Raw genomic sequence first — 25,457 nt, 5'->3', positions numbered from 1 at the left:
GTACGTTTTCAGCGTATACTTCTCTATACAATAAAATGGAAGATATTCTTATATCCCAGAGACAATTCAAAGCTGACCACTCAATTCTCAGCATGTATTTTTTATATTTAAACATAATAAGAACATTAATTTTTCAGAATTGTATTTGATTTCTTCTAAATGTTGTATGATGAATTATTTTCTTGTTCTGACTTGAATTTCTTGGAAAACTTCACAGTACTGGGAGTCCAGTGTCATCTGTTCAAACATGCCATATCTTCCTCACTAAAAAGTCAAACTGTCTGTGCTTAGAATCTTTCAGTTGTGGCAAACTCATTGCTTATTCATGTATTTTATTTCATATTTGATCACCTCTGACCCTTAGAAAATCCTTTTTTAACGAGATAAAACATTTTTTCCTAGTAATTTCCACCAATTGATCCCCATAATGGCCTAAAGCTTGTACAGATGAAGTCACTATTCTCATCTTCTCAATAGGCCTTGATTTCTATTTTTAGATTTCAGGTAATGGCTGTGGTACTAGCTGACGCGTGTTGGATTCTTGGTTATTATGTGCCAGACACTTTGTCACATGCTTTAAAAATTTGAATGGGTTTAGAAAAGAATGTGTATCGTCTCTTTCTTAGATGCAAAATTTTCTTGCTAATTTTCAGATTTGCAGCTTTTGTTTCCATACTGCCTTTTAGTTTTGAGCTATTGGTTTCGGACAGATGTATATTAAATCATCCCTGTGATTGATTTTTGAATTTGTCATATTCTACTTGCAGTTTTGTCAGTAGTTTATTAACCTATTTCAAGGCTCTGCTATTTCATACATGTAAGTTCAACAAACTTTTGAAGTAGGAAGTAGGATTGTGATCTACACTTTGCACATGAAAAAACTGAAATTTGCGCATGCTAACCAACTTACCTAAAGTCACATAGCTAAGGTGTGGCAAAGACAGATTCTGGCTAATTCCAAACACTTGCTTTCTTTAGGGATGGGCGAGATACGGACTCTTATCCCCACTTTTGTGGACAGGAAAACAGGGCCAGAGAGGCTCTGGTTTTGGTATAAATGAGTGTTAAGTCATGTAAGGATCAATCAGAACTCAGCTCTCTAGTCAACTGTCACCTTCATGGCCCACATTTGGAAATGCTAGTCTTACTACTTTCAGTAACTGAGTAACAAGAACACTTTAGATTCAGAAAAATCTCAGGATTGGAAGGAGAATTTAGAATCACATAGTTCCATTGAGGACTAAATATCAATATCCTTCCCAAATATTTTTATAGCCTGAGAGACTTACTGTGGATGGCCTGTTATATCTTTTACAGCTCTGTCACAAAGTCCATCATTACATTGAATTGGAATCTGCTTACCAGTTGTTTTCATGTATTTATTCTGAAAATTCCAAATTCTTTATAAGATAAACGGAACTTTGAATTTCTGCCACTTTTTTCTGTATCTACGAGGTGATGTGTTCTTTCCTCTATGAAAATACGCCATGAATAAACAGTGATATTTGAGGCTTTTGCTTGTTCTTAAGGATTTAATTGAGAATGGCTCTTGGGAATATGACCTAAAAGAGGTTAATTATTATTGTAATCAAAGAATTTTAATCTTGAAAAACCAATCACAATTACAAAGTTTAGTTAGAGTTACCAAATAGACATGTTCAGGACTCTAAGGGAATGATCCCAGGTGTTTTGTTTTATTCAATTACTGAAAGCTTGTTGGCCTGCTTTAGACTTTTAGGTAAACTGAAACAGAAAACTTTTGATATGACCAAATAATTGACAAAAGTATGTCAGATTTTCCTTTCCCAGTGATACTGGCAAAAATGATCTTTCTAGTGCTCTGAAAATGCTACTTTTTTTCTTTTTCTGTTAAAATGGAGAAAAATTCTTCCATTCTTGCCAAAAGCTGTAAATGATGACTTTTTCTCCATTTACTGTATTAATGTATACTTAATCCTTATATTAGCCTAAAACTCCTTAGGAATTGGAGTGATGGTTAGGTGCCAATAAGTGAGCACAGACATTTTCTAGATTGATCAAATGTAGTCTCCAAAAGATATGGGGTATAGATTTTCCAAACTAGCCAGATGTGGAACGGAGGTGTCCAATTGGCATTACTCTCTGACAGTGTACTCCTGTACGTGTGCTTTGCATTGTGGCTCTTGTCTATTCCATTTAGTTCAACATCACAACTAGTTTCTGAGACTCATCAGCTTACTCTTAGCAAAGCCTTGAAACTTTGACATTTCTATCTATTAAAAGTCAGAAATTGTTGGATTAGGTTAAAAACCTAATTATATTTGGTTACTGGAGACACATCCAAAACTGAAGCAGAAAAAATGATGGAAAAATAAAGGAATAGAAAAGGGATATATGAGACAAAAAGTAACCAACTTTGGTGGATTGCATTATTGCTCCCAATCATTATGTACTCCTTTTCTTTATAAGACGATTGTATATCTCTACCTACACATCCCATTGTCACACTGGCCATGTGACATGCTTTAGGTAATGACCTGTGAGTGGACCTGAAGAGCTCAATGTCTGAGGTAAAGTTTGAGCCATTGCTCTATTTCTTCTGTCACAAGAATGGCATGTCTCTGGTAGAGGCTGCGGCTTTAGCAGAATGAGAATTTGTGCAGATGTGGGACAGGGCAGATAGTGAGCCACCAACACGCAGTGTGGGCTCCACTCTGGGAGCATGGGCTACCATCTTCAAGTCCACCACTGAGCCAAGAAGGGAGATGGAGCAAAGGCAAGTAAAAATGTCACAAAAGTTTATTATTATTTCTAAATTGTCTCTTTCTTGATTCAGCATTCACTTGGTTGTTGCAAACCTTTGACTGTTTAGCAGAGTTCTGACAAAATTAATTCTGATGGTTTTGCTGATTTTTCAATGTTTCTGTGGAGAGATGAGTTCTTGGAGCTAACTACTATTTTCGTTGATGTCATTCCCATTTTGGGTCCTTTTAGCATCCTTTATTTTTCTCTTAACATCTATTTTTTCCTTTACATATTTTTATGAGTTGTTTTAAAGATCTTTTCTGCTAATTCTAACATCTCTGTTATTTCTGTCTGTTTCTATTAACTCCTTTTTCTCTTGCTTTCGACACACAATGTGCTGCTCCTTGTGAGTCTAGTAATTTTCTATTTTATGCAAATATTGCTAATACTACATTATTGCATATTTCGGTTATATTATCTTAATTTAATAAGTGTTTATATTTATTTTGTGAGACAATTTAGTTGTTTGTTGATCAAGTCTAGCCTTTTTAGGCTTTATTTTACATCCTTTTAAAAAAGGCAGGTCCAGGATAGCTTTTACTCCAGGGAAAATTTAGCGTTATTATTAAATCATGACACTTTTGATTCTTCTAATTGTTCAAAAAGATCCCCCTTTGGCTGGATGTGTTTGGAACATCTACCAGACCTCTGTGAGCTCAGAGATGTGTTCACCTTATAGCGTATAGCAATTATTATTTCTTGGCCTTGTCAAGTTTCTCCCTGCACCCTGGCCGTCAGTCAAACACTCAAGGTAATTCCTGTGAAGATTTACGGAGCCCTTTCGGTCTGCGTAATATCCCTCCTCTCTGGTGCTGTGTATCAAATATTCTAAGGGCCTTTATCTCCTCAAACTCTGCTATCTCCTCAACACAGTAAGACTACTGAGCTCTGCTCAGGATTCTCCTTTGTGAATTATGGTCTGAAAAGTGCCCACAGACAGAAAGTCAAGGTGATTATAAGGCTCACCTCATTTGTTTCTCTTCTATCAGGGATTATACTCCTGGGATATCTATTGTTCAAAGTCTCAAAACAGTCTTTAAAAATATTTTCTGTTTTTCTAGTTGTTTATGGCAGGAACTTAACTCTGATCCCAGTTATTCTATCATAGGCACTGTGAAAGTTTCTCATTTATTAGAGTTATGTATTCTTTTGACTCAGTAACTATTTAGAGGAATTTGGTATTTAAAATGTCTAAAATGTAAGGTTTGTCGTACTTGAACTGCACTTAATAATTTCAGTTTTATTGTTTTGTATTTAATAATACTTCTGCTGTTTTGGATTTACAGACTTTTTCCTCTAGAAAATTATATAATCAGTTTTTATATATCATGGATAGAAACAAAGAGGTATTCTTAGGAGAGTAGAAATTTTAAAATATATATATTAATTACATTTAAATTTATTAATTGTACTTTTGCAAAAAAGATAGAGATGATCATAATTCTGAAACTCTGATTTGCTCAGCAGATGTCTCTCAATGTCTTCCAAGTTTAAACTGAGATGTATGCAAAGAAAACATCCAAGATACAAATGTTCTTGAGCCCTAGCTGGGATGTTGTCCCCAAATCACTATGTAGGCTCTCAACCTGAGGAACTGTTCCATTCTACCTATCAGTTACAAATAAAATTAGTAAAAATTAGTAAAAACTGCAAGGAAATTGTGTTTGTTTCTATTTGCCGTTACTGCTCAAATAATAGTGGCAGCCTGAAGCACTGGGTTTAAAAGATTTTGAGGCTACATCTGAATATATTGGAGTACCATGATACAAAAGTGATTTCTTCCATAGGTATGCATAAGAAAGGAAACGTATGAATGCCACCTATGTATCATCCCTGACTCAGCCTGTTTCTTGCCTCCTCTCTCTTAGTTTTCTGAATTGATCTTCTAAACAAGGGTAAAGAATATCTTTCTTTCTTTCTTTTTGAGGAAGATTAGCCCTGAGCTAACATCTGCTGCCAAACCTCCTCTTTTTGCTGAAGAAGACTGCCCCTGAGCCAACATCCGTGCCCATCTTCCTCTACTTTATTTGTGGGTTGCCTGCCACAACATGGCTTTATAAGCAGTGCATAGGTCCACGTCCAGGATCCGGCCTGGCAAACCCTGGGCCACCAAAGTGGAGCATGTGAACTTAACTGTTATGCTACTGGACTGGCCCCAAGAATATCTTTTTTTTTTTTTAAGTAGGAAAAGATTCCAAACCTAACTTAACTCATCAGTAACATAGGAGAGGCATTCCATGAGGGAGACATAACCCAAAGAGGTATAAATATATAAAAACACAACTTTCTTCTTTCTTTCAATAGTGCTACCCTGCAGGATCTTCTAGTAACATCTATAAAAATTCTATGTAAATTGTTGTTGCTTCTTTGGTGGAGGAGAAAGGAATTAGAGGTGATTTTTTTACAACTTAAGAAAATTTTTCTTACCGTGAATACTTGGAATGATTCTTTTTTTCTAATAATGAAATTATATAACTATGTGTACTACCATATTTATCTTTGTTTTGGCTACTTGGAAACACAGATGTGAAGCTCAAACATTGCAACTATTCAGGCTTTTATGGTTCATTTCTGTTTTTTCTTTTGAATGGTCACTTTTATTATTTATAATTTCCTAATCTAAACTTTTTATTTTAATCTTATCAAAATTTGTCATCTTCAGGCATCACACTTTGAATTCAGCAGCAAATCTTGTTGACTCAATGTGAGAAATGTGTCTTTACTCTATCCGCTTTTTTCCATCTATATTGCTTTACTCTAATTAAAATTACGTCTTTTCTTGCCAAGATAATTTCAATAGACTCAAAGCGTTCTCTGAGTGTCCACTCTGGCCAATCAGCCTCCCTTTCCCTATCAAACCCTCCCCCAAATACACACTCACACACACACACCTGTATCTTTTCTTATCAATAACTAGAAGACATTTTTCACATGTATAACAGATTACATCATTGCTTTTAAAGCATACCAGTGGCTTCTCTTTGTACTGAGAATAAGATTCCAAGTCCTTACATGACCTGGCATTTGCCTACTTATCTATCCTCTTTTGGTACCTCTTTCCCATCCTTCACTATTCTTCTGACATACTGTCTTCTCTGTTTTTTGAATATGGCCAAGTTTGTTTCAGCCTTGGTACTTTGTGTTTGCTTCTGCCCTTCTGCTTTTGCATAACTGTACTCTTTTCATTTAGGTTTCATTCAAATGTCTCTTCTTCAAGGAGTTCTACTGAGAGTTGCCTTTATCCCATTGACAATTGTATGCCTCACTTTTTTCAAACCATTTATCTCCATCTATAATTATCCTGTTTGTTCATTTAATTACTTCTATACTATCTGCCACTCCGCCACCCATCAAAAGTAAGTAGAGACCTTGTCTATTATATTTACCAGATAATATTCCAGCACTTAGAACATTGCCTGGAACATAGTGTCCATGATAAACATATGCTAAGTAAATGAATTAATTAATATATTGCATTCACTGCACAATGCGTTATCTTGGTGGATTGTGTAAGAATTTATTTTTGAAAATCACAAACGTTTTCATTATGTTTAATTCAAAACATTTTATAAGGAGGAAAATAAAGACACTTTAAGGCCTAGAGAGAAAACACCAACTCAAAAGAATTAAGTAGAAAGTTGTAAAATACTGCACATATACTGGTCACACAGAAAAAAACAAGATATCTAGATTAGTCTGTATAAATATCATCTCCTTATTAGATATTCTAAGTCTTACCCTTAGATCACCAAAGGCCAAATACTGGGACCATATTTGCTTAACCCTTTGCTGGATCTTCTTCATTGAATTCCACTTTGTTATAACATTGGCCTTTAAATACACCCTTTAAAAGAAACAATGGAAAAATTCTTTCACATTTATTGCAAATTTGTCATGATTTCCAGATCACTGCTCAATATTTTCTATGGAAATTTTCATAAGAGAAATCTCTTTTTGATTAAGATAAATAAGAGGAAAAACTTTGTCTTACCGAATAATTTGGTGTTTTTTTTTTCTGACTATAGAATGCATCATGATTTTGTTTTCTTTTTGCTCAGATTCAGGAAACTAAAGGTAAAAATCGATGTTCAATTCCAACAATGGCATTAAACTTTAAATTTAAAATATTTGCTATTTCTCACTTTCATAGTTGACGTTTTACATTCTATTAATCTTATTACATGTAAATATATTTGGCAATCTGAATATTTATATTTGTATATATGTTTAGAATTATATATGTATAATTTCACTTCACTTCATGTTACTTTTAAAGAGTTAAGATATAAACACATATATTAACATATGATTGCGAACATACAAATAAATCTTATAAAGAGTGTATTCATTATGAAGATATTTTTCTTCTTATGAGTTTCATCAGTGCATTTTTCACTTCCTTGTTCCTCAGGCTGTATATCAGGGGATTCAACATGGGAATCACGGTGGTGTAAAATACTGAGGACACTTTCTCCTGGGTGAGGGAACTGCTGGAAGCAGGTTTTAGATACATGGACATGAGAGACCCATAAAATATAAGAACAGCTGTCAAGTGGGAGCTGCAGGTGCTGAAGGCTTTGGACCTGCCTTCCTTAGAATGGATGTGGAGGATGCTGGACAGGATAAAAGCATATGAAATGATGATTGTCAAGCTGGTGGCTACCATGTTAAATCCACCAATGACAAAAATCAAGATCTCATCAATATAAGTGCTGGAACAAGAGAGTTTAATCAGAGGGACAATGTCACAGAAGTAATGTTTAATAACGTTTGTTCCACAGAAAGTCAACCTTAATATACAACCTCCGTGAATCACAGCATCAGTAACACCTACTGAGAAGACAGCAGCCACCAGCAGGGAACAGACTCTAGGGGACATGATGACATTGTAGAAGAGAGGGCTGCAGATGGCCACATAGCGATCATAGGCCATTGCTGCCAACATGTAGCACTCAGAAATGACAAAAATACAGAAAAAAACCAGCTGAGTCATGCATCCAGAATAGGAGATAGTTTTATCTCTGCATAAAAACCCTGCCAGCATTTTGGGGGTAATGACAGAAGAATAGCAGAAATCTACAAAGGACAAACTGCTGAGGAAATAGTACATTGGGGTGTGAAGTTGAGAACTCAACCCAATTATGGAGATCATGCCAAGATTTCCCACCATGGTAACTATATAAATGCCTAAGAAGAGGCAGAAAAGGGGCAGCTGGAGCTCTGGTTGGTCAGTTAATCCTGAAAGAAGAAACTCGGTCACTCTGGAGTGATTTCTTATACCCATTCTCCTCTGAGAAATCTGTGGAGATGAGAGGACAGAGTCAGACCAGACTGGCAGAATCCCAGCTTGTCTCCAATTCCCCATAGCCCAGGTATTTCTACCTGTGAAAACACTGAATCTAGGTTATCTTATCCCCTTGTCACTAAGCCTGTGCCTCCATTGATGTGCAGGGACTTTGACCCACCAAAAGTCAGCACTCAGATAAAACAGTGAGTAAACATCCATCTACCTATAGATTCCAGGAACCATAAATAATCTTTCACATTCCCTCCAGTGTGTCACATTTTTTTAACAAAATATAAAACCTTTAACTCCAGAGTTAGAGATAAATTCACTGCTAAAGACCTTGGGTAAAATTTTCTAAAGCAAATCAGTTGAAGAGGTGCATAAAGAAGAGGCTGTCCTGAGAAAATACTTTTGTTAATGACACATATTCCTAGGGCTGAGCCTCCATCCAGATTTCCTACAGAGAAGTTGTCTATTGTTAAAGACAATTGCGGTTTCCATGTCAAGGTTTCCAAGGGTATTCGGCAGAATACTAATTTCAGAGATGTGTTAATAGATGTACATGAAATAAGTACCCCAGGATCATATGATTTGAGACATGCAGAGTTACATAAAGTTAAATAGATTTCTTAACTGAAAGATATTTCAGAATCTCCTAGACAGTTATATATCACATAATATTTTCCAAAATTATTTGATGATAGATTCCCCCTCCCGTTTTTAGAAAAACATGTTGTAGCACTATGTGGCTCAGAACATAGTTTTTTAGAAAACTGTTTTGATTTGTGTGTTTGTTCTAATTTAATCTAATCATAAGCTAATTTCCAGGTGGGAATTTTATTCTTCTTACACTTCAGTAAAGCTGGAGGATGGAAGAACTGCTGACCTCCCAAAACTTTCTGCCGTCTGAATCTCTGGCTGTCCTCTGGGCTAAGCCTCCCTCTCTCATGAAGGCCATTCAGCAGGACTTAATGCACTGATGCTAGTGCTGCCTCTTTTGGCAATGCAAGCCACCGAATACCTGTTTCCCCAGGAGGATCCCATGCAGTCCTTCTGTCTTCCACCTACACTTCTCCCAGGAGGGGGCAAAGATGGCATATGTTTTGGACTTGCCTGTTTTGGGGTCAACCAAGGTCTTATCTCTGAAAATCCAACTATTTTCCCTTTGTGTTGGGCTGCTCATAGAGACCTCTCTATACTTTCATATTTACCCAGAGATTATACAGAGCACCTATCAGACATCTGGTTTGGCATTTTCTCAATCTGCCCAGCTCAGGATCTACCTTTCTCCCTGGCTCATCAAGAAACTGTCCATGTATTCTTACTTCCAGTCTATTACTGCCATATTAAGACAAGGCCCACTTCCTTTGGCCACTTACATTCTCAACTGTGCAGGTGCCTCCTCCTGATTTCCCAAATCAGTTTAAAACAAAGGAGCTTTGTAACACTGAACAGCTATTCTCTCAGCAAGTTTCCAAACTCTACAGAACACATGACTTTTGTATCTGCTCTTCTCTCATCCTGGGGGATGGAGATAGGGAGATGATGTGCAAAAGAGAGATGGTCCAATTGCCCTTACCCTGTTGCTGAAATACCTTGGAGTCTTCCTTTCCCTTCATTCCTTAACAATTAGTACGCACAAGTACAATCTGGTCACAGAGACTGCACAGAGGCAAATAGCAAAGGAATGTTCAAGAAGACTCATATTCTCAGTTTTTTGCTTTTAATCTCTTTTTATGCATGCCTTCAAACTGTCCTGAGTGTTACAAAAAGAATAATCAGTCTCATCACATGTTGAATTCTCCCACATTTCTCCTAATTCCTACTGGTCTTTCTATCCAAATAAAATGTCTTCTATCCTGCCCAGGTTCCTTGTTCTGTTTCAGTGCCCTCCACCCTTCTGCCCTCTATTCGAGCCGATTAGGTTTCTCTCTCCTATTTTTCCCATTTCCCAAATATTTCTGTGTTTTAAGTCTTTGTCACTCAACATGTAGTTCAAGACCCAGCACCAGCATCATTTGGGAATTTGTTAAAATGCACAATCTCAGAACCTAACCCACACCAATTAAATCAGGATCTACAATTTAGCAAGATCCCCACATGATGTGTGTGCACATTAAAGTTTGAGAAGCACTATTTTAGATTGTTCTCTCCCAGAGCTGAAATCATCTTTCTTTGTTCTTTTTTTCTCCTCTTAACCAGTCTTTCTGCTTCTTCTCTGTGCCAGAAAGCATTACCTGATCATATAAAAGCTCATCTTTGAAAACATCTTCTCAAGAACAGCCTTTGTGAGTGAAGGATAGAACTGTACAATTTCACATTTCCGTACTTTGCCACCTATATGTAGACTCAGAGTTTCCATGACAGCGTAATGTGCATGCCCAATAGCTTATTACAACACACTGTATTATGCTCTGCATTGTAGGAAGAAACATTATACAAATTACAATTTAATCCACATAAAATTGGTCGATGCTAACCAGTAACTACTTTAACTATCTACTAAACAGTAAATTCCACTAGGTTAGGGCTAAATTTTTTATGTTGCATGTTTGACCATTCTTGAAATAATCTACTACACTGGTTCAGACCTGATTCAGGCCTCATGTAATTTTAGCAATTTTGCAATTTTAAAGGTGTTTTTAAACATTTCAATGCACCACACACTACTGTTAAAACTATGACTATTGAAAGTATTTTATAAATGTGGAGTCTAGATCAGCATTGCCCAATAGAAATATAACGCAGTCACATGGGTGATTTAAAATGTTCTTGAAGCTCATTTTTTAAAAGGTAAAAACAAACAGTTGAAGTCAATTTTAATAGTATAGTTTATTTAACTAGGTATATCTAAAATATTATCATTTAAGGTGTAAAGATACAAAAATTCTAACGAAGTATTTTATGCTCTTTTTTTGTACAAATCTTTGAAATTCATAATGTATTTTATATTTACAGCACTTCTCATATCAAACTAGCTACATGTCAAGTGCTCAGTACTCACATGTGGCAAGTGACTACGGTATTGGACAGCACAGGTCTAGAATTAAATTTTTTTTCTAAATCTGACTGAATTGTCAAATCTCAATTGTACCTTTTTAAAGAAGGAAACCATTAACACAGAAGTGGCAGAAAAAGCAATGAACTGTGAGTCATAAGATTTAGTTTCAACCCCAGCTCTAACCCTTGAAATATAACATTTAACTCAGCATAGAGTCTGAGATTTATGCTTCAGTCTGTGAAAAATAATAAATACTTCAAAGGATTCTTGTGCAAATTCAATAAGACAATAAATGTGAACACATTTTGTGCATTGTAAGGTCTCTATAAATATATTTGTAGTACTATAATTCCTATTTTAGAAGCTGGTGACTTCACAGATTAATTCAGAGATTAGACTCTAAGGTACTTAGATAAGGTGAGTGGGCAATGCACAATGGAGTCTCAGATGGATGCCCGTGGCCTCTTCTCTCTACTCCTGTAGCTTAGGGACCTGCAAACATCAAAAACTCTAGAGCTCGTGTGGACAATCAGGAGTTGGTTTTAGAATGTGTTTTTATACTTATATGATACGAACATCATAACTCTGAAACTTACTTTCTCCTCTGAAATGCTAGCTGGGTGTCTCTTCTCCTATCCTTGTCACTTTAGGAGTAGAGGTGGGTTAATTGTACCTTTTCATCCTTAAGCTAACGAGAGCCAGGTCTAAATGAATCTGTGACTTCTAGTCTCAGTTCAAGTATTTTACGTCTGGAAATATAAAGATGAGTAGTCCCCAAGGGTTTCTTGTCTCTGAGGTTTAGCAGCCTGTATATTTGTAAGAACTCTCCCTGAGCTGGCCTATCAAACTTTTCTTACATAAGGAAGTCTAACCATGTAATGTGGTCATATTTCCAGAGTAATGCAATTAGTATAGCCCAACATTAGGAATATATGTAGAAGACAATGATAAGGAAGTAGAGTGGATGAGAAAAAGAATATAATTTTGTCACAGAAAGTATTTTAAACTGTAGAGGTAGATTTGCAGTTGTATATTTTTAAATGACAAATGATGGACTCTTATTTATTTACATATTAAGTACATCTGGCCATCTACCACAGATTGGGCACACTGAAAGAAGACTCACCATTAGTTCCTTCAGAACCTTGCAATCTAGTGAGAGTATTACCCAACCCACGCCTTGCTCTGACAAACTGTTGAATGAATGAAACACCATATACATTGCTCTATGTAACAAGCAGTAGGTATCGTTTGAGCTCAGAGATGGAAGAGATCACTGCTGTCTATAGTGATAAAGATCGTCTTTATGGAAGGGTAGATTTTAAACTGTGCCTTCAAAAGTGGGGAGAATTTACTTAAGCTGAGGGTATACAAAAGGATATTCAATATATAGATGAACTCATCCCCACCAGGCATGTAGTTCAATCAGAATACTTTGTTCTCTCCTAGACAGAAAATCATGACCTGAAAACCAGGTGAAAATATGCTAACTTATAGAGGAGGATGTTCATTTACTAGAAAAATTGCAAAATAAGATCAGCTTTTTTCCCGGCTATAGAAGTATAATTGAAAAATATTGTACATATTTAAAGTGTACAATGTAATGATTTGATATACATATACATTGTAAAAGGATTATCACAATCAAGCTAATTAATATATCCATCACCTCATAGTTACCATGTTCTTAAACTTTCAGTTATAAGATAAACAAATTCTAGGGATCTAATGTATGGCATTGTTAATCTATTTCATAAAACTGTAGTGTATACTTGAAATTTGCTAAGAGGTCAACTCTTAACCAAATCAGTCATAACCGATGAAGTTTATGTTATTAAAAGAGTAGATATTTATGGTGGAATATTCTTGCTATTCTTAAAGTCAACTATTATAGAGAATCATCTATTCTACTTCTATGTGTCCTAACAAGGTTGTTGCATAGAGGTCTGCTGGAGTTAAGTATTTTAAAACAAAACTTCAAGTTTAGTCAAGATACTTATTACCAGCCCATGAATCATATATATTCTGAATAGTGTTTGGTAAAATAAATCTCACTTCAGCCTGTTATGATCGCTGTGTGTGGGTGTGCTGTGTCACTGCTTCATCACCACAGCAATAGTTTGTTTTGGAACGAAACATATTTATAATTTGTTATACAAATATCATGTGTGTGGGGGGTCTGATTAGAAAATACAAATGAATTTACATAACCCAAAGGTTATGTAACATTTCTCTTTAGAAATGTTCAGACTGTCTGGTATTCTTCTGTGTAATGTGGATGAGTCAAAGTTGACTAAAGTAAAACAATGGCTTCCTGGCTATGACAGGAGTTCCTCCCGATCTGGAAGGTGATGATCCAGGTGATTCACTCTGTTCTAACTTTATCATTGCTGAATGGTGAGCTGAGACCCTATACACAAGTGTTAACATGTCATCTGACTTAGAATAATCCTTCCCAATATATCAAACCCTTTCTCTAGGGGCCCAGCAAGTCATTGATGCTCATTTCCACGCATATACATTATTTATTTTGCACCATTGACATGGAATAATCATCTGAAAAAGTGCTATCAGGTACACGTATGCGTAGGAGGGAGTTCTCTTTAATTCTTAGGCAAAAAAGGATATAGAATTTGGGGTATTGGGGTCAAGTAAAACCACCAAAGTGAGAATAACCCCAGATACTGCTTTTGGGATAAAACTACAGAAGATTTTTCTGACTCTATGGCCATCACTCTCCCTTGCTTCCTCTGGGAAAGTTTCTACAATGAAACAAGACATAGAGACTAAGGAGTCACACAGAGATGTAAGCGTTCAGAGTAAAGACAGAGAATGATTTGAGTGCAATTTTCTCCTTCCTCTTCTCACTTTCCTACTTTCGAATGTCAAGATTCAGGATGCTGTCACAAGGTAGAGGAAATAAGAAAATTATAAATACAGCTGGGACAGTTACAGAGATGTTTTTGTGATTTTGGGATTTTGTTTGTTTTTGTTTTTTTTTTGCTTTTTAATCCTTTTCAAGCTAGAGTTTTCTGAGGCTTTAGTTGGGGCATTTAGGTTTGGGAAGGAACTCAGGATCCATACACTGCCTCCTCCCAATCCTGCTCTCACTACCATAAATAATGGAAAATAACGCACTAGGAAGAGTCACTGCTCCACCACCATCCAGCTGTGGGAGGCAACCTTCACCAGAGAGCTCTGGTATCTGTTCCTGCTCCACCAGACTGCTACTTTAGGCCCTAATGGAGCCCAAGGCCAGTGGGGTGTGGAGTAAAGACACATTGCTTAGATTTGGCCTTTGAGTTGTAGTTTGCTAGATGTTTATCCTAGAAATGCTAATGGTGCAGCAACATGTTACAGAGATTTCTACTGGAGTTACATTTTTGATTTTAGTTTCCTTGAATATCGTGAAAATGCAGAGGGAGGTAGCACAGAGTCAAATATCAGAGAGAGCTTCATACTGTTCTCAGATTTCACAGCTCTCTGAATGTCGACATAACTTACTTTACTGGGTCAAACTCATCAAATCAAGTTCCCACTTTCTCTCCATTTGAATTCTTCAAGAATTCCTGGTCTTGATAAAAACAGAAACTTGAAGATGGCTGCATTATGCCACCTGATGTGTCCAGATGTGTCTGCTCTGCCTACCTGCCCACAGACACACCCATGCAAACACACACACATGCACACACAAAAGGAAGAAAAAGTAAAATGAATTGATCTTTGTTGAGCATTTCTCCAGACATTTTATGAACATCATCCCAATTGCTAACAGTTACTACTCAATGAGGTACACATTTAGCTCCATTTTATCCTTCAGACTACCAGAGTTCAGAGTGGTTGTGAAATTTGCTCAAGGCCACAAAGCTGGTAAGTAACAGAGACAAGAAGCAAATCCAGGATTGCCTCACACCAGAGCTGATGCCATGCTGCCCCAAGAGGAGAGCAAGCAGGAAGACAGCTGCTTATATTTGGAGAGAGAGAAAGAGAACGTTTAGTGTCCTCCTTGGTGATTTAGCACACATCGCTAACTTTGAAGAGCAAACATAGATTTGGGGCCAAGATTTACCCAGTAATAAAGCAGGTTCACATGGCTAGGAAAATATCCACTAATCTTTTGCTCGCTGACCTCTCTACAAAATAATGCACCAGACTCAAAATTTGGTGTGGATATAAGGGAGATTTGTGAAAAGAAGCTCCAGAAGTAAAGAATCCCTAGATGCAGAATCCTGGGCAAGTAGGGTCCTTGTACTTCATCTTGAAGGGCCTTCACATGGTGGAAAGGGGATGAGAGAACAGGAACACGTCCAAAGACTGAGTACACAACACTCCTAGGTGTCAGTGCTGTGTCTCAGTAAGATATTCTCAAATGTCAGTGTGCTGAAAAATCCCTCAAGGCACCTGCTGAAAGTGGGCCACCCACCAAAGTTCTGATTCTGTAAATCTGAAGTTGGAAAAAGGAATCCTCATTGTCAATAAGCATTCCAGAGAAGTAAATAATCAAGAAGTCCTGGGCTGACTGTAGCAAAATGCCATCACCCTTCTGTACATCAGGGGAGCCTGTCCTGAAGGCCCAGGTCCACACCTCAGGAGATATGCTCATGAAGAAGGTCACAGGGAAACAAAGTGACAAGAAATAGCATCTGAAAGGAGGTGTAGACTGTAAACATACACTGGGTAGATACCATCTGCCCATAAAACCACAATCGACACCTTCACTAAGGCCCTACAGGCAGAAAGGGAACTTCCTCTTCTATGTGTGCACCAGGTTTCATGTTGACCTTCAATGCCTTCCCTTCAGGAAGGTGTCAGGAATGTCTGTTTCAGCACAGGGAATGTGATATATTATTCCTTGAATACGTGGCCCTTGGGCAGGATACAGACTACCCAGGTCTCAGGATGTTAGCACCTGGTCTCTAATCTCAAGCTGAAATATATCTGTATATCTGATGGAGTAAAGGGAGGGAGCCACCATCCTTTCACTTTAAAGCAAAGAAAAACAAGTATTCAGGTGAAAGTCCCAGAAACAATAATAATAGACTTGCCCCTGAAATTCCATGCTTGGGAGACAGAGGATCAGAAGACTTTGTTCTTGAAATTATTGTTCAGATCACAGAGGTAGATACCTAATCAAGTTGATAAATGAAGTATACACTGATTTAGATGAATAATAATTCCATGTCATTTATGGTCTCCAGAGCTCATGGTCTTTAGGAAAAATTTTAATTGCCCCAGGTGGGACTATGTTCAATTATTTACAAATGAATCTTGCAATCATGAATAGTACCATCTCACAGTCTGTCGTCTCCAAGATACCTTCAGGTAGAAAAACATTTGCACTTCTGTACACAGTCTCAAGCGGATTCCAATTTTTATAATTACAACTGGAATTTTCATAGTTATCTGTCATAAGACTGACATGATTTGTGATTCTTGTTGTGCATTCTCTTGTGACCATGCTAATTTAATGGCTAGATATCTGCATGGAACAGATATTTAGAGAAAGAGATTGGGGGTGTGAGCGAGAGTGCACACGCAAGAGAGCGCATGTATGCATGGCTTTCATTTGAAGATATGTTAGGACCCATATCTGTTACTTCCCAGCTGTTGTGTGGCCTTTGGGCAAGTTATCTCACCTCTCTAAGCCAAGGTTTCCTTATGGTTAAGAGAGATATATTTCTAAGAGTTGTTCCATCTGAATTTTAAAGGTTTTCTGACAGTCAAATAAATATACAGAAAAGTATTTTATAAAATATAAAGGGCTTCATATTAATGTGTCTATTGGATACCTTGGGAGGGGTTGGGGGGCAGGAAAGATACAGTGAGAGAATCAGCCATGTAACCACCTAACTCCTCTGATTCCATCCCACCGTTCAAGAGGGTGCCAGTGCATCAGTGAAACAACCTAAATATGACAGGAGAATGTTTTCACACAGTTTTGTGTATCAACAGAATGGACTGTTGTGCATTCATTAAAATTATCATTTTGAAGACTTTCTAATTGCTCATGCTACTATCTATGTATAGCACAAACATTTTGATTACAATGGTGTAGATCCATGTATAAGACAGGTGCATGTAATCAGAAACTGGAAGGTAACATGCAAAAGGAAATTAGTTGTTGTGGTAGGATAGTATGATTTATGGATTTTTTTCTAAATATTCTTTTATGTATTGTTTTCTTTTCTTCTTTTTTGATTTTCATTTTTTCTTTTCTTTTTAATAATAATTTTAAGCCCTTTCAGTTTCTCACAATTTAGATCTATCTGCCTTTTTCAATAGAGGTATTTTGTTATCTTTGTCAGTTTTTAACTCATTGGAGAATAATTAAATTTGCCTTTTTGAGATCTCTATCTTCAGTTCCTGCAGTTAGAGAGGTAAGAGGCAATCAATATTCATTGTAATAAAAGTCTGTGATTAGTGATGATTAATGCAAGTCTGTAGTTAGAGATGATTTTATCAGCACTCGGTCCTCATCTACATTTTGTCTGGGGCAATAGCCTGAGAAAGAAAGCCCAGAGTTTCTCAACCCTCGAGAGAACCAAATGACAGGGTAGGAAATCACTCTTTTATAATTAAAGGGGTTGGTAGCTGGTAGAGAGGACCAAGTAGATGAAATAAAGCAGGCATTTGTGTTAATAACTGAGGGGAGGAATTACCAAATTGAGTAAAACATAAATTGCTCTGGTGACTATTTAAGTACTAAATTCATTATATCTAGGGGTGGAGATGAAGAACACAAATAACTAAGCCCTCCTTGCTACTTTTCTAACACCATACATCAGATGTTTGAGGCACTGCTTCAATTAACTCACAAGTGTACCCCCCTATTGCTTTGTGGGGGTTGATAAATGTGGACTAAAGGTGGACACAAAGACTTCTAGTAAGGGCAGTGGAAATTCATCTACTCAAACATATCATGTCTAATGCATGACAGCTACTATTTTAGGCACTGAGGAGAAAATTATTGGGAAAAAAATGTCTTCAAGGAGCTTATGGTCTAGGAGAAATGCACATAGAAACAAAATATTTTAACATTTGTGACAAATAATTTCAGAAAGTATGCACAGGGTAGAGCAGAAGAATACAAAAGGGACATTTATTGTCAAGTAAGATATTTACTGAGATGCTGGTCTCCTTAAAAATATGTGACCTGAATGTGAATGATTGAATGCATGAATGATTAGATTCCTTCTCCAGCAGCAAAAACACACAGACGTTGTCTTGTCTTAGCGAGAAAGAAGTTACTGACCCAGTCTTTGGCCTGATTACAGCCATGCAAACCCTAACCTCTGAATTTAAACTCAGACCATCCCATTTCTTTTTCTACAGAGATTTAATATCCTACACAATGTCAAATAATAATAGCATTGAACGTTACTACTAGAGACAATGAGAGAGATCAAATAAAACCATCTTATTTTAACTTAAGGCTCAAAAGAATGAAGTCACTTGCCCACTAATAAAAATGACTAGTTAGTGGCACATTGGAACCTAGAATCTAAGTATTGTTTTTACTACTTTATGGCATTCTTTGTATTTCTTCCTACAGGCTTTTAAAGAGGTTCCTCTTGAATTCTTCTGACAATTTGACTATTGTAACAAACTAATTCTATAGTGTGATACAATGGGAAACTGGTAGAATTCCTAAAGGACAGTAACCAATTTTATCTGAAGAGAACAAAGGGAAGATATGCATGGAAATGGTTTACATTCTTTACAGCTGTTCATTAATATATCTTAGAGCATGTTATATGTCTAACAGCCCTAAAACTGCTCTGAGAATTTAGTAGTTGCTTAAGTAATGCAGGTAGTAATAAATCAAGTCTTTGTTCTATAATTTTTCATCTTGAATCTATTTCTCACTGCGTTGCCCAGCATTTTTGCGGTAACTTCAATTTCTTGATGACAAATGAGGTTGGGTACCTTTTCATATGTTTATTGACCATTTGGATACACTCTTTATGATGTATCTGGTTAATGTGTTTTGTCCATTCTTCTACTAGGCAACCTTTCTTTCTCACACTTATATATAGAAGTTCTTTATATATTCTCGATACTGCTCCCATGTCAGAGATACGTATTTCAAATATCTCCTCCTTCTTGAGCCATAGGATTTTCTGTGACAGAAATACAACCAATGTCTCTCTAAGGAGCAAAAGCGTACATTTTTCTGAAAATCACAAAGGGATCTTCTTACTATAAAGTCAATGTGGGACCTGAACCCTGGTGTGATCTTATCAGAAGGAAAAGACAAAATGCATGAAGGAGTAGTCTAACAAAAAGCTGAATTTATTACTAGGCTGGCAAGAAAAACTCTATCACTCAAGTTTGAGTTCTTAGATCTCTCTGAGCAGAAATTGAAAGGATTGTATAAGGGTCAAAAGGAAGAAATATACCAAATGAGGCGAAATTTCGACTTCTGATCTCTGATTGCTACATGAAGTGGATTATAAACTCATTTTGTAAATGTTTGCCTTCAATTTTTTCTCCCACATTCTGAGAAGCCTTGTGTCAGGTCTAGAATGGGTTACACAGGTTCTGGTGAACCTGGAGTCATTCAATGGATATACTTATATATGAGTGTTTAAATTTTGGTAATTATTTTTTTAATTACTTTTTTAGATCATATTGCAACTTACTACACCAGTGGTGAAAAATATTGTTTCATGATGCTCGGTGTTCTTCCTCAGCAATCAATCCTCTTGGTGGAACACAGATGACAGCAGCTAGGGTTCCCCATCGGAAGGTAAGTAGCTACTTCTGAGTAGATGATAGTAAGAAAAGCTCTGATATCTAACAGATAACAGGGCTGGCTACTAAAAAAATGAAGGAAGTTGCTTGTAAATTTCTTGGGACTAGAGCCCCCAAACACCTTTACTGGTGAAAATGTAGGCACCTAAGAAGTTGGATGAGCCACATGGAGTCTGGGATATGAAAAGAAAGAAGAAAGTAGCTGAAGACAAATGTTCTTTTGAAACAAGATAGGATCAAAGAGGCAGAAAAAAACTAAACCTCACACAGAAAATTTACCAAAACAAACAAACAAAATTCTCATGAATTGAGATCTTGGGAAGCCACACAAACCTCTTTCACCTCCTCCAGTAGTTTGCTTCCACTGTTGTCAGAATAATAATCATCTAAGTTTCCACTTTAGGAAACTAGAAAAAGAAGAACAAATCAAACCCAAAGTTAGTAAAAGGAAAGAAAAAAAGAAGTGGATTAGAAATCAAGGAAATTAAAAATAAGAAATCAATAGAGAAAATCAACAAAATCAAAAGTTTGTTCTTTGAAAAGAGTAATAAAATTGATAAACTTTTAGCCAGGCTAACTAAAAAAGAAAGAGAGAGAACACAAGTTACTAATATCAGAAATGAATGAAATGACATTGCCATAAATTGCATGAAATTGAAGACAATAATAGAATGAATACTATTAATAACTCTATGCTTACAAATTTTATAACTTCAGTGAAATGAGTTGATTCCTTGAATGTACAAACTGGAAAAACTCACTCAAAAAGAAATAAACAATCTGAATAGGGCTTTATCAATAATTAATATCATTCCAAAATCAAAAGCACCAGGCTCAGTTGGGTTCACTGGTGAATTCTACCAAACATTTAAGGAAGAAATTATACCAATTTTCTACAATCTCTTTCAAAGGGTGAAGCAGAGGGAATTCTTCCTAATTCATTCTATGAGGCCAACATTACCTTAGTACCAAAACCAGACAAAGACATTACAAGAAAAGAAAACCACAGATGGCTATCCCTCATGGACGTAGATGCAAAAATCCTCAACAAAATATTAGCAAATCATATCCAACAATGCATAAAATGAGTTACACCCTATGACCAATTGCCATTTATCCCAGGTATGCAAATCTTGGTTCCACATTCAAACATAATTAATGTAATCCATCACGTTAACACTAAAAAAGAAAAACCACACAATCATATCAATAGATCCAGAAAAAGCATTTGACAAAATCCAACCCCATTCATCATAAAAGCTCTCAGCAACCTAGGAATAGAGGGAGTCTTCCTCAACTTGAAAAAGAACATCTAGAAAAAATTTAAAGCTAACATCATACTTAATAGTGAGAAACTAGAAGCTTTCAGAAACAAGGCAAGGATGTCTCCTGTTCCACTCCCTCTCAATGCTATACTGGAAGTGCTAGATAAGGCAATAAGAGATAAAAATAAATAAATGGTATAAGAAGGAAATAAAACTCTGTTTGCAGATGACAAGATTGTCTACATAAAAAATCCAAAAGAATTGACCAAAAATTGGGACTAATAAGTGATTATAGCAAGGTTGCAGGATATAAAGTTAATATACGAAAATCAATCACCTTTATATCTACTAGTTATAAACAAGTGGAATATACAGCTGCAAACATTATACTATTTTATATCAGCATCCCCCAAATGAAGTATTAGAAATCCATCAAAATATGAACAAGATCTATATTAGGAAAACTAAAAACCTCAGATGAAAGAAATAAAAAACTAAATAAACAGAGAGATATTCCATGTTGATGGATAAGAAGACAACAGTGTCAAAAATTTAGTTCTTGCTGGCTTGATCTACAGATTCTACACAATCTCAATTGGAATTCCAGGAAATTTTTGGGGGTATATCGTCACACTGATTGTAAAATTTGTGTGGAGATGCAAATGATGCAAAATAGCCAACAGAATATTTAGGGAGAAGAAAAACGTCAGAGGACTGACTTATTATAAAGTTTGAGTAACCAAAACAGTGTGGTATTGGCAAAAGAATAGACAGATAGATAATCGAACAGAAAAGAGAGCCTAGAAATAGACCACACAAATATAAACATCTAATCTTTGACAAAGGCGCAAAGTCAATACAATACATTCAAAGGTAATCTTAAAAAAATGCTGAAACAACTGAACATCCACATGCAAAAAAGATGAATCTAGGAACAGACTTTACACACTTCACAAAAATTAACTAAAAACAGAACATAGACCTACATGTAAAGTGCAAAACTATAAAACTCCTAGAAGATAACATAGGAGGAAATCTAGATGATCTTGGGTTTAGTGATGACTTTCAGGTACAACAGCAAAGGCATCGTCCATGAAATAAATAATTGATAAGCTGGACTTCATTAAAATGAAAAACTTCTGCTCTTCAAAAGACACTGCCAAGAGAATGAGAAGACAAGCCACAGATTCGGAGAAAATATTTGCAAAAACGTGCTTGATAAAGGACTGTTACCCAAAATATGCAAAGAACTCTTGAGACTCAAAAATAAGAAAATGGACAACCTGATTATAAAGTAGTGAAAAGGTCAGAACCAAAAGACAGACACCTCACCAAAGAATATATACAGATGGAAAATAAGGATATGCAAAGATACTCAGTATCATATGTCATTAGGAAATTGTAAATTAAAACAACAATTAAACACCACTACCTACTTATTAGAAAGGGCCAAAGTTCAAAACACTGACAATACCAAATGCTGGTGAGGATATGGATATGGAGCAGCAGAAACTCTCATTTATTGCTGGGGGGCATGTAAAATGGAACAGCCACTGTGGAAGACAGTTTGGCAGTTTCTTACAAAAATAAACATACCCTTACCATGCAATACAGCAATTTTCCTCCTTGTTATTTATCGAAAGAAGTTGAAAACTTATGTCCACACAAAAACCTGCACAAGGATGTTTAAAGAAATTTTATTCATAATTGCCAAAGCTCAATAATAATCAAGATGCCCTTCAGTAGGTGAGTGGATAAATAAACTATAGTACATCCAGAGAATGGAATATTACTCAGCACTAAAAGGAAATGGGCCATCAAGCCATGAAAGGACATAGAGGAAACTTAGCTGTGTATTGATAAGTGATAGAAGCCAATATGAAATGGCTACATACTGTATGATTCCAAGTAAATGACATTCCAGAAAAGGCAAAACTATGGAGACAGTAAAAAGGTCAGTGGATGCCAGTGGCTAGAGGGGAGGAAGGGATGAATAGGAAGAGAACAGAGGACTTTTACGGCAGTGAAACTATTCTGCATTATACTATAGTGGTGGAGACATGTCATTATATATTTGTTCAAACTCATAGAATGTACACCACCAAGAGTGAACCCTAATGTAAACTGTGAACTTTCGGTGATAATGACATGTCAATATAGGTTCCTCAGTTGTAACAAATGTATCACCCTGGTGTTGAATGTTGATAGCTAAGTTGATAGGTGTTGAGTGTGTGGGGATATGTGGGAATTCTCTGCATTTTCTGCTCAATTTTGCTTTGACATAACACTTCTCTAAAATATCAAGTGTATTTTTTAAAAGGCAATTTTTGGTTATCATTAAAATGTTTCTGCCAATATATTTTACTATTTATATGAAATACACAATTTATACATCCTTTTAATAAAACATAGCTTATCAAGTATAACACAATAAGTAAGAAACAGTCTCACACCAATTAAATAAATTGAAGTCATTTTTAGAAGACTTCCCCCAATGACAACTCTAGGCCAGAAAATTTCCACAGTGAATTCTTTTAAACATTTACAAGAGAAATAACACTTATTTTACACGAATTCTTCCAGGCAATTTAAAAAATAAGTCCATACTCATTTTATGAGGCTAGCATGTCTTGGATAACATAAATTTAAAAGGACTTTGGAGAAGTGGAAAATTAACAGAGTAATCCCTGTTGTGTACACAGATGCAGAACTCCTTAACATTTATTAACAAAGCACATAGAACGCATACATTCCTAAAAGAAAGTGGGGTTTGTTCTAGAAATGCACCGCTAGGTTAATCTTGAAAAATCAGTTTAACCCATTAACCAAACAAACTAGAAAAATTATATGATTTTCTTACTGGATACAGAAAAAGACATTTGAAATATTTATTGTTTATTCATGACAGGACAAAAAACAACCCCTGGAAAACAGAAAGATTTCCCTAGAAATAGAAGGGAACTTGCTTAATCTGATACAGAGAATTCACAAAAACATTATTGGCAAACAGCATATTAATGATGAACTATGAAAAGTATTTTCCTAGAGATAAGGAACAAGACTTAGATGCTCACTAGAACACTGATATTCTGCATTGTACTCATGGCCTAACCAGTGTAAGTAAATGAAGTAAAAAGCAAGTAAATGACATAAGCATTATAAAGAGACAAAAATATTATTGTTTGATATATAATTTTGTATATAGAAAATAAAATAATCTATTGGATATGTGAATTTAGAAGTTCATTGTAAACAAATAATTGTACTTCTACAAAATAGCAATAAAGAGAAAAAAACGAATTTCCAAAATGATACTATTACCAGCAGAGTAAAAAAACAAACAATACATGCATCTAACCAAAAACGTGGAAAGCCTCTACACTGAAAACGAAACCAGGACTTAGAAATATTAAACATGATCTGATCTACATAACGGAAGGGATATTCATCTTCATTGACATGGAAATTCAATATTGTAAAGATATCATTTCTCTCCAAATGGATCTATAGTTTTAGTACAATCCCAGTCCTAACAAATTTTCTTGTGTAATTTGATAAACTAACTCTAAAATGTATATGGAAATTCAAAGTTTCAAAAATAGTCAAAGGAGTTTTGAAGAAGAAAGCTGGAGGATTTACCTTACCAGAAATCAAGTACAAAGCTTTAGAAACTAAGGCAGTGAACTGTTGGCATTAGGATAGACTCCTCTCCCCTGCAAAAAAGAGATAGACCAAAAACAGATTTATACAAATATATTCACCTGATTTTTGATCAATGTGATGCTGCAGTGCGATAGGGAAAATATTTTTTCACTAAATATTATTGGATCAATTGGTTATCCTTTTAAGAAAAATAAATCTTGACTTCCTATCTTATAGTACGCATAAAAATCGATTCTAGATAAATTGAAGATCTAAACTTGAAAGGTGGAACAACAAAGCTTTTTATAAGAGAACATAGGAGAATATCTTCACGACTTTGATGTAGGAAAAGATTTTTTAAATAGGGTGCAAAAAGTTCTATCCATAAAGGAAACAATTGATAAATTGGGTTACAGCAAAATAAGAAAATGTGTTCATCAAAGGCTTCCTTATGAGCATAGAATGGCAAGCTATTGAGTAGGAGAATATATTTGCAATCTACATATATTTATTATATCTAAAATATAATAAAAAGATAATAGATAATTGGGAAAATATTTGAATAGATACTTGTAGGAGGATATCCAAGAGCCCAATACACAAATGAAAATTATTCAAGTTTGTTAGTTATAGGGAAATACAAATTAAAACCACAACTTTTATTTTCATGTTTGCCATATGCTACCCACGAGAGTGGCTTGGTTAAAATGAAAAAGATAGACAA

General features: G+C 35.8%; 1 protein-coding gene across 1 annotated transcript; it reads right to left on the bottom strand.

The window, feature by feature from the left end:
* Positions 1-7,132: 7,132 nt before the first annotated feature.
* LOC106832797 (olfactory receptor 8D4-like) lies at positions 7,133-8,074 on the bottom strand. Its single transcript, XM_014843689.3, has one exon. It carries the CDS (start codon positions 8,066-8,068, stop codon positions 7,133-7,135), a length of 936 nt encoding a protein of 311 aa, XP_014699175.3. The 5' UTR covers positions 8,069-8,074.
* Between the last annotated feature and the right edge of the window lie 17,383 nt (positions 8,075-25,457).

This window comes from Equus asinus, chromosome 20, assembly GCF_041296235.1.
Source record: "Equus asinus isolate D_3611 breed Donkey chromosome 20, EquAss-T2T_v2, whole genome shotgun sequence".
Taxonomy (NCBI): Eukaryota; Metazoa; Chordata; class Mammalia; order Perissodactyla; family Equidae; genus Equus; species Equus asinus.
Note: the sequence above shows the minus strand (reverse complement) of the source record. Positions and strands in the feature narration are given on the sequence as shown.